Source organism: Mustela lutreola, chromosome 8, assembly GCF_030435805.1.
Source record: "Mustela lutreola isolate mMusLut2 chromosome 8, mMusLut2.pri, whole genome shotgun sequence".
Classification (NCBI taxonomy): Eukaryota; Metazoa; Chordata; class Mammalia; order Carnivora; family Mustelidae; genus Mustela; species Mustela lutreola.
Genome location: NC_081297.1, coordinates 41957316 through 41972036, shown reverse-complemented (window position 1 = coordinate 41972036; position 14721 = coordinate 41957316). Strand labels below are relative to the sequence as shown.

The window sequence follows — 14721 nt, the reverse complement described above, 5'->3', positions numbered from 1 at the left end:
AAAGAACAGGCAGGGGCACCTGGGTGGCTCAGTGGGTTAAAGCCTCTGCTTTCGGCTCAGGTCATGATCCCAGGGTCCTGGGATCGAGCCCCACATCGGGCTCTCTGCTCTGCAGGGAGCCTGCTTCCTCCTCTCTCTCTGCCTGCCTCTCTACCTGTGATCTCTGTCTGCCAAATAAATAAATAAAATCTTTAAAAAAAAAAAAAAAAAAAAAAAAAAGAACAAGCAGAAAATGCCATCAGTCGTGGGTTCTGACCACTGACTGTTCTGCTCAGTTTCTCCATCTGGACACTTCAGGGTTAATGCGCATGTTCTTTGTCACAGTCACAGAAATCTGCCTCTTTCTGTTTTCAATTCTACTTAAAGACTAAGCTTTTTAACATTTATAGTACTAACTCCAACGATGAAGCCAATACTCAAATGTTTTTGGAACCCTCTCCAGAAACCACAGACGGGAACCAGTTGTACTCCCTTGTTCTGCATTCAACCCCCAAGCGTGTTACCCAGTCAATCAGCCACTTTATTTACTCTCTTGGTTCCAAAGGGCTCTTTCCAAGAACTCAATCCACCCTCCTTAATAAAGAAGGACATGTCAACATTGATATACCATGTGGAAGGGCAAGTGGGGAAGAGGACTGCTTTTGGAGGACAATGCTCATTCAGGTATGTACCTTTTTTTTTTTTTTTTAAGACTTTATTTATTTGACAGTGAGAGAGGGAACACAAGCAGGGAGTGTGGGAGAGGGAGAAGCAGACTTCCCGCTGAGCAGGGAACCCAACACAGGGCTCAATCATAGGACCCTGGGATCATGACCTGAGCTGAAGGCAGCTGCTTATTGACTGAGCCACCCAGGCACCCCTAGATATGTACCTCTTTATTTATGAAAAACAAAGGCTATTACCTCAACATCCCTCCTGGTATACAGACATTTAGAAAAATGTGACCCTCGCTTTCCAGGGGCTGACAATCCAATAGAGACAACCCTGATGCCCAGAAAAGAAATGGATACAAAGACAGTAGACTGAAACTGCCAAATCCATGGGCAGAATTTTTGTGTTCAGCGTGAACTGATATATAAAAAATACCCTTGCTGTAAGGCTCTCCTCATGAAGCTAGGCTTGAGCTTCAAGTTATTTTGTACTATTGACCCAGCCAGGGGGCCATGCCCTAGGGCTTATCAACACTGTACCCCAACCCAGGAAAGGCAGCTAAGTCAGAGTTGGAATGGGGGTTCCACTGACAACCAGCTCTTTGGGCATTTCTCCATTGCCTCCTTACCTTGAACCCCAGCAGGGCTGACAGTTCCTGGGCTTTGCTGTGTTGTAAGATGTTGCCAGCATTGGTGACAAAGACCACGGGCACCCGCAACTGCCCATGAGCGTTCACCAGCCTGCGGAACGCTTCCAGAGCCGCAGGGATCACTCTGTGACCCCGTACCAGCACTCCATCGATGTCCAACAGGAACCCAAAAGTTGGTGGGCTCTGCACAGAAGAAGAGAATCCCTACAGCCTGAGTCAAGAGGCAAAGGGGAAGAAGGAAAAGATCCTCACAAGAAAGGGCGCCGCATCATCTCCAGGTCACCCAGAGTTCTGAACAGAAAATGAGGACATGGGATTTCTGAGAGGGCAAATCCATCTATACCAAAGAATTAGTCCCTTTTCATATATTTTTAAGCATAAAACTATCTTCACATAATTAATATAAAAAAATTTTTAAGTGGAAAATAGAGAAATTCAAAAACACCCCAGGGCTTTAACATGATCATGTCTCTTTTCTATTATTTTGTCACATAGACAACTACACTTTACATGTTCAATTTTGAATTTTGTTATTTGACATTCAGATATTTTTATATGTTACAATAGCCTTCATAATATCTTTTACAATTTTATTACAACACACATGACAACACACAAAAAAACCTCAATTGCTACAGAGATTTTAAAAATATTTAATTTCTTGCTTCCATTTACCCAGTGCTATTTCCTCTCTCATAAATCTCCAGAAACTCTATGTACATAAAGAGTAATAATTTTTTATCTATTGTTGTATTTTTATGTTAACTAATGGCATTATATTGTGTACTTTCTTTTCCATCTGACCTGTTTTTAGATGGTATCTCTTAAGTTACCCTGCCGTTATCTATATACATAGCTCTATCTTCCAAGCATCATTTCTGACTACAAAATTCTAAGTGAATATTCTATTTCCCCTATTTTTGGACACTTATGTTTTCCTACATTTTTTCTACTACAAATAATGCTATAAGGAAATTCTTCATGCTTACTGATTTTTCCCTTAAGCTAGATTCTTAAAAGCAAGAATAAAAAGACAAGAGAGTGCAAGTATTTTAATAACATTAACACCTACTGACAAAGTGTTTTCCAAAAATATGTATCAATTTACACGGCCACTGCTAATGCATTTTATTCCTGCCCGTATTGATTTTCACATGTATCAAAGAGTTTGTTAATTATCAAACATCTTGCTAATTTAAAGGTTTAAAAAAATGGTTATCTCATTTCAATACGCATTTCCTGGGACTTATAAAGTGGAACACCATCTTTTTTTTTTTTTTTTTTACGTTTTTATTTATTTATTTATTTATTTATTTATTTTAGTGATCTCTTCCCCCAACACTGGTCTCGAACTGATGACCCCAATATCAAGAGTTGCATGCTCCACTGACTAAGCCAGCCAGGCGCTATCCTTTAAAAATAAAAAAGATTGTATTTATTTGAGAGAGAGAGCGCACACATGCTTGAGTGCACAAGCGCAGAGGAGGATGGGGCAGAGGGAGAGGAAGAAGCAGGCTCCCTGCTGATCAGGGAGCCCGAAGCAGGGCTCAGTCCCAGAACCCTGAGATCATTATCTGAGCTAAAAGCAGACACTCAACAGACTGAGCCACCCAGATGCCCCTCAACACTGTCCTTTTTATTAAAAAAAAAAAAAAAAAAAAAAAATTCATTCCAGGGGCACATGGCCAGCTCAGTCAGTTGAGCAAGAAACTTTTGATCTTGGGGTGGTGAGTTCAATACCCATTTTGGGGTAAGCGACTATTTAATAAGAATTTGAAAAAAAAGCTTAGGGGTGCCTGGGTGGCTCAGTCAAATAAGCATCTGGTTTTTGGATTTGCTCCACGCTCAGTGGGGAGGCTAACGGAGATTCTCTCTGTTCCTCTCCCCGCTCTCCCTGCCCCCCACTCTCTCAAATAGATGAATAGATCTTTAGGAATGAAAATTTGAACATGAATAAATACAGGCGTGCCTGGATGGCTCAGTCCTTAAGCGTCTGCCTTCCACTCAGGTCAGGATCCCAGGGTCATCAGATTGAGCCCCACATCGGGCTCTCTGCTCAGCAGGAAACCTGCTTCTCCCCCTCCCACTCCCCTTTCTTGCATTCCCTCTCTCACTGCATCTCTCTCTGTCGAATAAATAAAATCTTTAAAAATAAATAATACAAATAAAAATTTCATTCCATTTATTATTTTTTGAAATTTTTAAAGATTTATTTATTTGACAGAGAGAGAGAGATCACAAGTAGGCAGAGAGGCAAAAGTTGGGGGGGAAGCAGGCTCCCCACCGAGCAGAGAGCCCAATGCAGGACTTGATCCCAGGACCCTGAGATAATGACCTGAGCCAAAAGCAGAGGCTTAACCCACTGAGCCACCCAGGCGCCTCTCATCCCATTTATTATTAACATATAAGATGTTTTTCAAATGTCAAAAAAATTCAACCTAACCTGTTTGCTACTTTCCTTTTGTGGGCCCACTAAGTCAAGCCATTGTTACTGCATACACCTACTCATGGCATAGGGCTCTGTTTGTGAGCAGCAGGTGCTTCGGGCCCTGCATTTTCAGCTGGGGTGAAAGATAAAGCAACCAGTTTAGGAAACCCATGGAAACTACAGTATTTTCACAAATGCAAATCAATTCTGAGTACTTAAGTTCTGAGTAAATAAACAATTAAACAAAAGTAGTTTCTTAGAAGAGAATTTTGAGCTAGGCAATGGAAGAGTTAAATAATTGCCTTCATTTAACAAGTATCTATTGACTGACAGCCTGACCAGCAGCAGATCAGACAAGCAGCCAGAAGTGGCCTCTGTCTACACAGTTCGGTGGGAAAGACAATTAAATAGCCATAGGACAGTCTGCACTCAGTGCTAAATTAGGAGCTGAGGGGAAGGAAAGCACTCCAAGACCCTTAATGAGGGGCACCTAACCAGAAGAAGGTGGTGAAGACTAGCCATCCTAGGTCTCCTAGGCCAACTGAAATGGAAAGTAAATCATGTCAGAACTGCACTGTAGAAATATCTTGGCTGCAAAGTCAAGATTGAGTGAAATGAAGAAAGTCAAGTTGAAGGAGACCAGTTGGGACCAACTACAATCTAAGACAGATGATAGTGGCTTTAACTTGGTTTAACTAGGCAGTGGCAACAAGAATGGTAAGAGGAGGGCAGGTTATACATAGAAGCAGAACAGCCAAATCCTGGTAACAACAGGATACAGGACTGAGAGAGGGAGGGGCCACAGGGACCCCCATACTTTTTTTTTTTTTTTTGGCTTGAGACCCTGGAAAGATGGATGCTGGTATTAGTCACTGACCCAAGAAACTAGATTGGCAGCAGCTGGGAGGTCAGTGAGGGCAGAAGATACATTCCACTTTGGACCTGTCAGATACACAACTAGAGACACCAGCACTGAACAGAAGGTCCTGGAGAAGAAAATCCAGAAGCTCTCTGCTCTTAGAGAACAGCTGAAACTTGGGAAGGGACAGAAGAGCCCGAGAAGCACAAGCAGAGTGAGAGCAGAAGTAAGGCTTACAGAGAACCAGACCATCGTCATTTAAGGAAGGGTCACCTAGGAGTCACCAGCAAAAGAATGAGTAGCAAGTCAGTATAAGGAAAATCAAAAGGGTGTGGGGTCAAGGAAGCTAAGGGATAAGTTTCTGGAACAAGTAAACTAGGAAATGGAGTGACTGGGTTGCCTGGGTGGCTCAGTGGATTAAGCATCTGCCTTCAGCTCAGGTCATGATCCTAGGGTCCTCCCTGCTCAGCAGGAAGCCTGCTTCTTCCTCTCCCACTCCCCCTGCTTGTGTTCCCTCTCTCACTGTGTCTCTATCAAGTAAATAAATAAAATCTTAAAAAAAAAAAAAAAAAAAAAGGAAATGGAGTGACTGTAATGATCCCATCTTCCCTCTGCTGAACAGTTAAGACCACCCAGGGAGACAGTCTTCCAGCTCCTTCATACTAGCTTGTGCGTAGGACCTTTCAGCTTTCAACAATGGCAGCTTTGGTGCCAAATCAGAGGTGGAAAGGGACCCTGGAAAAATAGAGAAAGCAAGTCAAATCAGTAAGACAAATTCTGACCACCAGCAAACACAACTGCTAGGGAGAAACTTGTCAAATCCTACATGCCAGGAGAGAAATACCTACTGTCTCTAACTCTTGGCTCCAAAGGCTAATCCTGTTGCACTCCAAATGGGTGGACTGTACTGAGCTCTGAGTTGGACATAAAACAAAAATATGCTTACTTAATCCTTGTACCAACCTTCTGGGGGTGGGTGTCATTATCCCCAACTGACATTACATAGCAAAAGGAGCCTGGCTTATGCATAATGCTCAACATGGATATTCTGACTGGATGAATAAGAACCCAAATTGAAAGAGAAGAATTAGTCAAAGGTGACCCAGTTCACAAGTACTCAATCCAGAGGTCAGCCTTAAACTGGGCTTACAGCAAACTCAGAGTTCATTCCATGGCGCCCAAGGCAGCAAGCACCTCAGAGTAAGAAAGGGATCCAAGAGGTACCAAGATATCTGTGTTGGAACACGATGTTGCTACACCTCCTGCCACCCCCCAGTCATGTGAGTTCGCGTTCCTCTGTACTCAGTGTGCTCATGCACCAGAAGGCCCTCAAGGATCCCTGGATCCCCACCGGCTTCCTCAACAAACCCTCTAGAATGGGGGTCCTAAACAGGGGCCCATTGGTAGATTTCAGAGTGACCATAAAACCCCTTAAAACTCTATGTGCATTTTCCCTCGGGAAAGGATCTACGGCTCTTTTCTGATTTTATCATTTTATACTTCTCAAAGAGACTCACTGCACAGGTCCAGATGGAGGAGGGGTATGATTTTCCCTTAACCTTCCACCCTGGCACAGTGCTTAAACTCTCATAGATACTCAACAACCCGCATGGTCTGCCCTCTTCCTTGTACTATATGGATACACAGCATACTGTTCTGAAAGCTTACATGCAAAACTCATATGTCCATAATTTTGAGACAATTGGGCATTTTAAGGACAAAATTTTAAGTTACATTAAGGAATTGGTAATGTTGTTATGTATAACATCATTATAGCTAGGTTTAAAATGAAAATGTCATTTTCTCAGAGGTACATATAGAAGAATTTAGGGTTAACCCCTAAATGACAAGAAATCACCATTCATTTTAAAATCTTACAGCTGGTGGCGGGGGGGAGGGGAAGGTGGCAAGCAAAGCAAGTGTGGCAAAATGTCAAATGTCAAAATGTCAATAACTGGTGAATCTGGGTTCATAATATTATTCTGGTTTTGGGTTTTTGAAAACTTAGTTTGTAAGTATTTGTGCTGATGGCTACAAAATTTAACCATACAGTTTTAATGGTCTTCTGGCCATGTCCTAAATAGTCAAAAAATTTGTTCTCTTAGAAATAAGAATTGACAGTCCCTGCTACTTAGAACAGGAGTGCTTTCAGGACAATTTAGCAGTATCCTTAAGACTGGGTGGCTCAGTGGGTTAAAGCCTCTGCCTCCGGCTCAGGTCATGATCCCAGGGTCCTGAGATCCAGCCCCGCGTCGGGCTCTCTGCTCAGCATGGAGCCTGCTTCCCTTCCTCTCTCTCTGCCTGCCTCTCTGCCTTCTTGTGATCTCTGTCAAATAAATAAATAAAATCTTAAAAAAAAAAAAAAAAAAAAGACTTCCTCATCTCTAACTACACAAATAAGTAACAGACACCTCCAACCCTCAGGTGAATGTACACAGAGAAATCAGGCACCTAGCCACAAGAAAGTAAAGATGCAAGTCAACTGTAACAAATGTGTCACACTACGTTCAAGATATTAATAATACACAGCCAGAAGACCATTAAAAACCGGGAGGAGAGGGCATAAAAATAGGATTTCTCTACACTTTCCATTCACTTTAAATCTGCTCTAAAAAATAAGGTTTATTAATTTTTTTTTAAAGATTTTACGTATTTATTTGAAAGAGAGAGACAAAGCCAGAGAGGGAACACAAGCAGGGGGAGTGGGAGAGGGAGAAAGCAGGCTTCCCACTGAACAGGGAGCCCAATTCGCGGCCTGACTCCAGGACCCTGGGATCATGAACTGAGTTGAAGGCAGACACTTAACGACTGAGCCACCCAGGCACCCCTTATTAATTTTTTTACATGAAGGTACCTAGAGAAGGAGAAAGAAACGGACTTTTTCTCTTCATTTTTCTTTTCATTCTCTTCTGTTTATCTGTATTCTGATTTTTCTTCTTTATCACTTGGGTTTTTTTTTTTTAATTTCTTTTCAGTGTACCAGAATTCATTGTTTATGCACTACACCCAGTACTCCATGCAATACGTGCCCTCCATAATACCCACCACCAGGCTCACCCAACCCCCCCCTTCAAAATCCTCAGATTGTTTTTCAGAGTCCATAGTCTCTCGTGGTTCATATATCACTTGGGTTTTTAAAAAACTAGTCCTGGGTATCAGGCCAGATCCTCTAAGTAAAGTTCGTATCGTTATCTGTGGCAATGTGGCAATGATTTAAAATATGTGGTTGGGTTTTTTTTTTTTTTTTTTAAGATTTTATTTATTTATTTGACAGAGATCACAAGAAGGCAGAGAGGCAGGCAGAGAGAGAGGAAGGGAAGCAGGCTCCATGCTGAGCAGAGAGCCCGACGCGGGGCTGGATCTCAGGACCCTGGGATCATGACCTGAGCCGGAGGCAGAGGCTTTAACCCACTGAGCCACCCAGGCGCCTCCTAAAATACGTGGTTTTAAGATTAGTTTGAAGTGAAAGGACTACTAAGATGTTCCTCTGTGTTTGGCTTCTTACCGTAATGAGTTTGGTAGCTTTCAACAACAGCATTAGAACTACTATCTACTTTACTGTCTACTCCATCCACTTCCACATTTAAGAGAACTTGCTATGTGCCAGTCACTGTGCAAAGTACCCTGCATATATCACAAAAAGTACCCTACAGATATTCTCGCAAAAGCATTGCAGGGTAAGTAATATCCTCAATACACCAATGGAGAAATTGAAGCTTAGAAAGCTAAGTAATTTGCCTTAAGTCAAACAGGACAGGCAGGATTCAGTTCTAAAGCTAGTACTCTGAAATGTTGTGCTATGCTATATCCCTTCCCTTTTTCTACTCTGTCAGAAAGTCACCTGGAATGATCTCAGGACCAGCAAAGATGCTAAAGTCAATACAATAGTTATAAATGACAGCAAAGTCCTTTTCACAGCACATTCTCATCCCATGCCTCCAGTGTGGTCACTTTCAGCTTTGTGACACTGGTCAGTCACTTAACTTCTTTGACTCTTAGCTCTTCCATATGCAAAATGATAACAGTGGTAACACAGGGGTTAAGAGCTAGCACTCTAGCACCAGACTGCCCTGGATTGCAGGATTTGACCACTGACCAGCTGTATGCCCTTAGGCAAGCTGCTTAACTTCTCTGTGCTTCAGTTCCTCCATCTGTAAAATGGAGTAACAGTACTTACTTCGGAGCTGTTACGAAAAGTGTGCAAATTAGTAATTGTGAAGCATCTGACACAAAGTGCTATGTGTTTTTAAAAATAAGGAATTATTTAAAATTATCAAAGGGTTACTGTGAAAGCACTACAAACGTGTACATTATTACATACAGAAACTGTGATTTTAGAAAACGAAATTATCCTTTAAAAAAAAAAGGGAGGGGACAACTGGCCCAGAGGAAAGTGAGTGACAGATGTGCCCACCTGGCCTGGAGTCCTGGCACAGCGGTCAACCAAGCTGTTTGACCTGACAAAGAAAAGTACTTAAAAACTTGACTCCAGGGCGCCTAGGTGGTTGGTTGAACTACTGCCTTCAGCTCAGGTCATGATAGTGGAGTCCCCGAATTGAGTTCTGCATGGGGCACCCTGCTCAGCAGGGGGTCTGCTTCTCCCTCCGACCTTCCCCAGCGACCTTCCCCATCTCATGCTCGCTCGCTCACAGGGTTACATCCACCTCCAGAGTTGGGGAGAGAATTATTATCACTGAATTGCCTGGCACAAATTAGGGACCCTGCGCCAGTTCCCCCTTCTCTCGACTCTCAGATCTTCCACGTAACAGCCGCTCATTATGAATAAGGTTCACAAGCGAATGGGACCAAAGTAAAAAGCCCCACACAAAACCCACATTCATCGCTGGGTTGTCCATTTATAGGTGCAGCTCCCAGAGGGGAGTTCACTGCGAGTCGCCAAATTTCTTTCAAATGCAGATGAAAATCAAAACCGAAAGACTCTCATCCTGAAGAATCACAGAGGAAGTGCAGGAATCATATCCTGACCAGGAAAATACAAACACAAAAACTGCCGAGTAACTTTGGAGACGAAGAGCGGCGAGGAAACATTCCTGGCGCGCGTTTTGGGCTTGTTTTGTTCATTCTCTCGCTGAAGTAACTTTTCATGCAGGCCGAAGGCATGACAAATCCCCTGAATGAGGGGGAGGCAGGGCGTGCAAGGAACACTCGTGCTCAGGGCAAGAACGAAGTGCACTAGAGGTCAGTGGCCTCGTCCAGGAGCTATGCGGCCCGCGGCCCCTCCCTCCCCGCGGCTCCGGCCCCACCCCCAGCCCTGAGGACCCGCTCGGCGGAACTCGGGCGTTCTCACCTGCGCGGCATCCACAGAGTAGCCTCTCCCCAGGCAGCGGCCCTGGAGCCCCAACGACGCGCGCGCCGCCCGCCACCAAAGCCCCGGCGCCGCGCGGACCGCCGCGAGGGAGCGGAGAACAGCCATCCAGCCGCCCCTCGCGCGCACGTGCAGACCAGCGCCAGACCGGTCCGTGCCCCACCCCGCCCCCGCCGCACAGCCAATCAGCGGCGGAGGAGCGCTCGGGCCGGGCGGCGCCCGAGGCATTTCGGGAGTTGTAGTCCCACGTCCGTGTCCCGAAGCCCAGCAGGGCGCGGGGCGTGTTAGGCGCCGAGTCAAACCCGGCGTGGGGGGTCGGGCAGGGTGCTGGGGGAGGTTGGGCCGGGGTTCTTTTCCCGCGGGCCAGGGGTTAGGGGTGGAAGGTGGGGCGGGTGAGGTTCCTGTTGGAGGGGAAGGAGGCAGGCAAAGTCCGGCCTCTTAGTAGACGGAGACTTGAGGTAAGCAGGCCAGTGTGCATGGACTTTGTACCCGCGGACTTTCTGGAACGTGCGTTTCTCTCTGAAGTCCCAGCTCCCTCAACCCTCAGTCCTCAGCAACTCTCAGGGAGATGAGAAACTGTGTGGAAGGAGCTAATACTTATTTGCAAGGAACGGGGGCGGAAGAGCAAAGCTTTCTTTTGATGTTCGAGAGCCCTGAACCCCAGTCAATCAAGGAATACTTGGAGGTTACCAATTAGTCATTCTTGTGGTCTTTAAGTAAATATTCGCTAAGGTCCTCCTTCCTGCCCAGCTCTGTGCTAACTCCTGGGGAGAATATATACATAAATAATACTGCAAACTCACACTTTGTAGGGAGGTCGAGACAGGACTATATAATACAAGGTAGAAAATAACTCCCGAAAAGAGGGAAAGCACCATTGTGTCCACCATTTGAAATGTTTAAGATGCTCCCTTTCACACCATTTGACCTGTCCCTGGTGATAGTTACACTAAGAAGGCTGAGCCTGCAATATATTTAGCACTAGGTGAGAGGAAGCAAGATGGGGTCAGGGATGGGCAGAGACTCTGCCCTCTCAGAGGTTAGTAACACCCTTAGATCCTCAATCTTGAAGGCCAAGATCCAACTTTTGGCAGTTGCCTGCAACTGAGAGAATCTGGCAGACTGATTCACATTAACCAACCAACAACTGCCCAGCACTTAAACCCTGCCAGGGGACATGGCTTTCCAAGATGGAAATATTCTCAGTCTCTTCCTGTTATCAAACTACCTGGAAATTGCTTTAGTGGGTAGTGATTTTTAAAATATACCCACAATTTATTTGACAATCCTCTTCTAAAAAGGTAGAGTTTATTCCGTTCCTGATGAGTGTGGGCTGGACTTAATAACTTTTTTTTTTTTAGGAGGCTCCACACCCAGGATAAAACTAACATGGGGCCTGAACTCACCCCGAGATGAAAACCTGAGCTGAGATCAAGAGTCAGATGCTCAACTGACTGAGCCACCCAGGTGCCGCAATAACTCACTTTTAACAAATAAAGTGAAGTAGAGGTGACACTGTGATTTCCAAGGCTAGGCCATAAATGATATGGTGGCTTCCACCTTGTCCTCATTTGTCTCACTCATTCTGAGGAAGTCAAATACCATATCGTTAGGACGCTCAAGCAACTCTCTGGAGAAACTCATGAGCTAAAGACCTGCAGCCTCCCACGAACAGTCATGTGAGAGAACCGTCTTGCAGGCAGATCCTCTAGAACTCATAGACATCTTGGCCAAAACCTCATGAACAACCCGAAGACAAAACTACCCAGCCGAATTACTCTTGAATTTCTAATCCTCAAAAACCAGAAGATAATAAATGTTCATTGTTGTAAGCCAGTAAATTTGGGGGTAATTGTTGCACAGTAGTAAAGAACAAATACACTTGATGATCAAAATTACATCATCATCATGGCCCCATCATCTCCAGAGGTTCTCAGCCTGGGTCAGTGTGTTCCGTATCTGGATCTGCCTTTCAGTCTTCCCCAGCTATGGGCTGAACTCCATAAAAATAGCAGCCATTCCTAGCAGGAATCAGAAGTGGCCTGGTGTGTTTCATGAAAGGTGACAGAAGAGGTGATTCTGGGAGGTTCCAATCTGGTTATTGTAATTAATACTCTTGTGTGTATGTGTGTACATGTGTGTATTTTTTATGCATGTGTGTTTAAATATTGAAAAGTCTTCCTTAGATTCTCTAGGGCTTCTTTTTTTGTTTTGTTTTAAAGATTTTATTTATTTATTTGATAGAAAGACAGCACAAGGAGGGTTATCGGGAGAGGGAGAAACAGTCTCCACACTGTGCAGGAATCCCAATGTGGGGCTCAATCCCAGGACTCTAGGATCATGAACCAAGCTGAAGACAGACATTTAGCTGACTGAACCACGCAGGTGTCCCACTCTCGGGCTTTTCAAGCCAGAAAAGATTATGAATCATCCATAACTAGAAAAGTCCTTGAGAGCAGGTTCCCTCTCTGATTTATATTCATTTTCTTCATGGGTCCTATCATGGTGACTGCACTTGATAGCTGCTCAGTTAATATAAGTAGGCAAATGAATGAATACCCATGCTCCCACTGTCCCTCTGGTCTTGCTCACATCTGCTCATATGTCCATGTGTTTGCACCAGCCTGCTCATCCCCACACACAGACTTTGTGTTGGTTAGGACTAGGATTGGCTGTAAGAAACCTTCAAAGACTAGTGGCTTAAATAAAATCTAAATTTGTTTCTTTCACACACACAAAGTTGGGAAGGAACACTATGGCTTGGTATTGTGACTCTACCAATAGGTGCCTGGGCTCCTATTTTATTCCTCGGCTGTGTTCACTGCCCAACTTCCTCTTCATGGTCCAAGATAACCACTCAGGCTCAGACATTATGTTCACATTCCAGGCATTAGGAAAAGAGACAAAAAAAGCTATGCCGTCTCCCTGTAGATGCGATTCCCAGACGTCTTCCACAGGCAGGCCTCTTTTTATTGAATTTCATGGATGCTGTATTTTTTACAAAAGAAGCTTTGGGGCAACCCTGCCTTGAGCAAGTCTCTCGGGGCAATTTTCCCATAAGCATTCGCTCGCTTTATATCTCTAGGTCACGATTTAGTAATTCTTGAAATATGTCACAATTTTTCATTATTATTATATTCGTTATGCTGATCTGTGATCAGTGATTAGGGCTTGCTCAAAGCTCAAATGATGGTGAGCATTTTTAGCAATAAAACACTTTTTAATTAAAGTATGGGTTTTTAAGACATAATGTTATTGCACACTTAATAGACTATAGCATAGTATAAGCATAAATTCAAGTGCACTGGAAACCAAAAAACGTATTTGACTTGCTTTATTATGATCATGCCTTGGCTTCCGTGGTCTGATACTGAACTGGCTGTGTTTCCCACGTGTGCCTGTGCACCACACCTGCTTACGCCTCACTGGCCAAAACTTAATCACGTGGCCACACCTAGTAGCAAAAAAGGTTGGAAAATGCAGCCTTGTGCCTAGTTAAAAATAGAGGTTTCCTGGGGTGCCTGGGCGGCTCAGTTGTAAGTGTCTGCCTTCAGCTCAGGTCATGATCCCAGGGTTCTGGGATCAAGCCCCACATTGGGCTCCATGCTCAACAGAAAGCCTGCTTCTCTCTCTCCCACTACCCCTCCTTGTGTTCCCTCTCTTACTGTGTCTCTCTCTGTCAAATAAATAAATAAAATCTTTGGAAAAAAATAATAATAGGGGTTTCCTTTTCCACATAAAAAGAGAACAAAGGAAATCGGCATTGTTTATGCCTCACACTAGGAGATAGACAAAAGGAAAAAACCCCAGAGAGTTCACGGGTCCCCAGAGGAAGGGCTGGAGAGCTGTGGCTGGACAAAAGTGATAGGGGATGGGGAGCAGATGACAGGGAGGTGGTAGACCTGGGCGGTGGTCAGTAAAGGGACATGGACTCATGGACACACACATGCGTGCGCGCATGTGCGCGCGCACACACACACACACACACACACACACACAGCTTTCCCAAGCATCACCCAGTCTTGCTGAGGGAGAATTTTGAGAAAAGTTTAGAGTTCATCTCTGTTGAGTTCTCCACATGTTTTCCTGAAAATAGAACTTTTTTTCTTTTTAAAAATATTTTATTTATTTATTTGAGAGAGCACGAGTGAGCGGGAAGGAGGGGGAGAAGCAGACTCCACCCTGAGTGGAAGCCAGATGTGGGGCTCGATGCCTGAACCTGTATCATGACCTGAGCCATAGACAGACGCTTAACTGACTGAGCCACCCAGACACCCCACAACTTTTTTTTTTTTACCTTAGAGAGGGATAGCAGGAGGGAGGGGCAGAGGGAGACTGGGAAAGGAATCTTAAGAAGGCTCCACACCCCATGCAAAGCCCAAAGCCAGGCTTGATCATGACCTGAGCTAAAACCAAGAGTCAGATGCTTAACTGACAGCCACCCAAGGGCCCCTGAAAATGCAACTTCTATTAACAACATAACTAGTCTCTCTCCACCCGGGACATAGGACATGATTTACCGGTGGGTGGGCTTGTAAGAAAGTTGGGCACATGTGACTCTGTCATGTCTCCCCTTTGGGAGCCAGCCCATCAACAGGCTCTAGTGTTCCAGGCTGCCCTCGTAGTGCCAATGACCTCTGGATTCATGTGATTCAAGGGTAGAGGGGTAGCAAGCCCATTTGTCTCCCAAATAAGCCATGTTCTCCAGCAAGCTTTTTTTCTCCCAGATTTTTATTTAAATTCTAGTTAATTAACATACAGTGTAATATTGGTTTCAGGAGTAGAATTTAGTGATTCATCACTTAATA

General features: G+C 44.4%; 1 protein-coding gene across 2 annotated transcripts in view; it reads right to left on the bottom strand.

Moving 5' to 3' along the window:
- Positions 1 to 10069, bottom strand: part of HDHD5 (haloacid dehalogenase like hydrolase domain containing 5) — a 29203-nt gene extending 19134 nt beyond the window's left edge. The window contains exons 1-2 of one of the 2 annotated variants that reach the window (XM_059184346.1): positions 9896 to 10069; positions 1280 to 1504 (exon numbers count right to left, since the gene is read on the bottom strand). In XM_059184346.1, coding sequence (XP_059040329.1) covers positions 1280 to 1504; positions 9896 to 10021 — 351 coding nt within the window. In that variant the 5' untranslated portion in view covers positions 10022 to 10069. The remainder of the gene's footprint in view (positions 1 to 1279; positions 1505 to 9895) is intronic. The other variant, XM_059184347.1, reaches the window with a different exon arrangement.
- Between the last annotated feature and the right edge of the window lie 4652 nt (positions 10070 to 14721).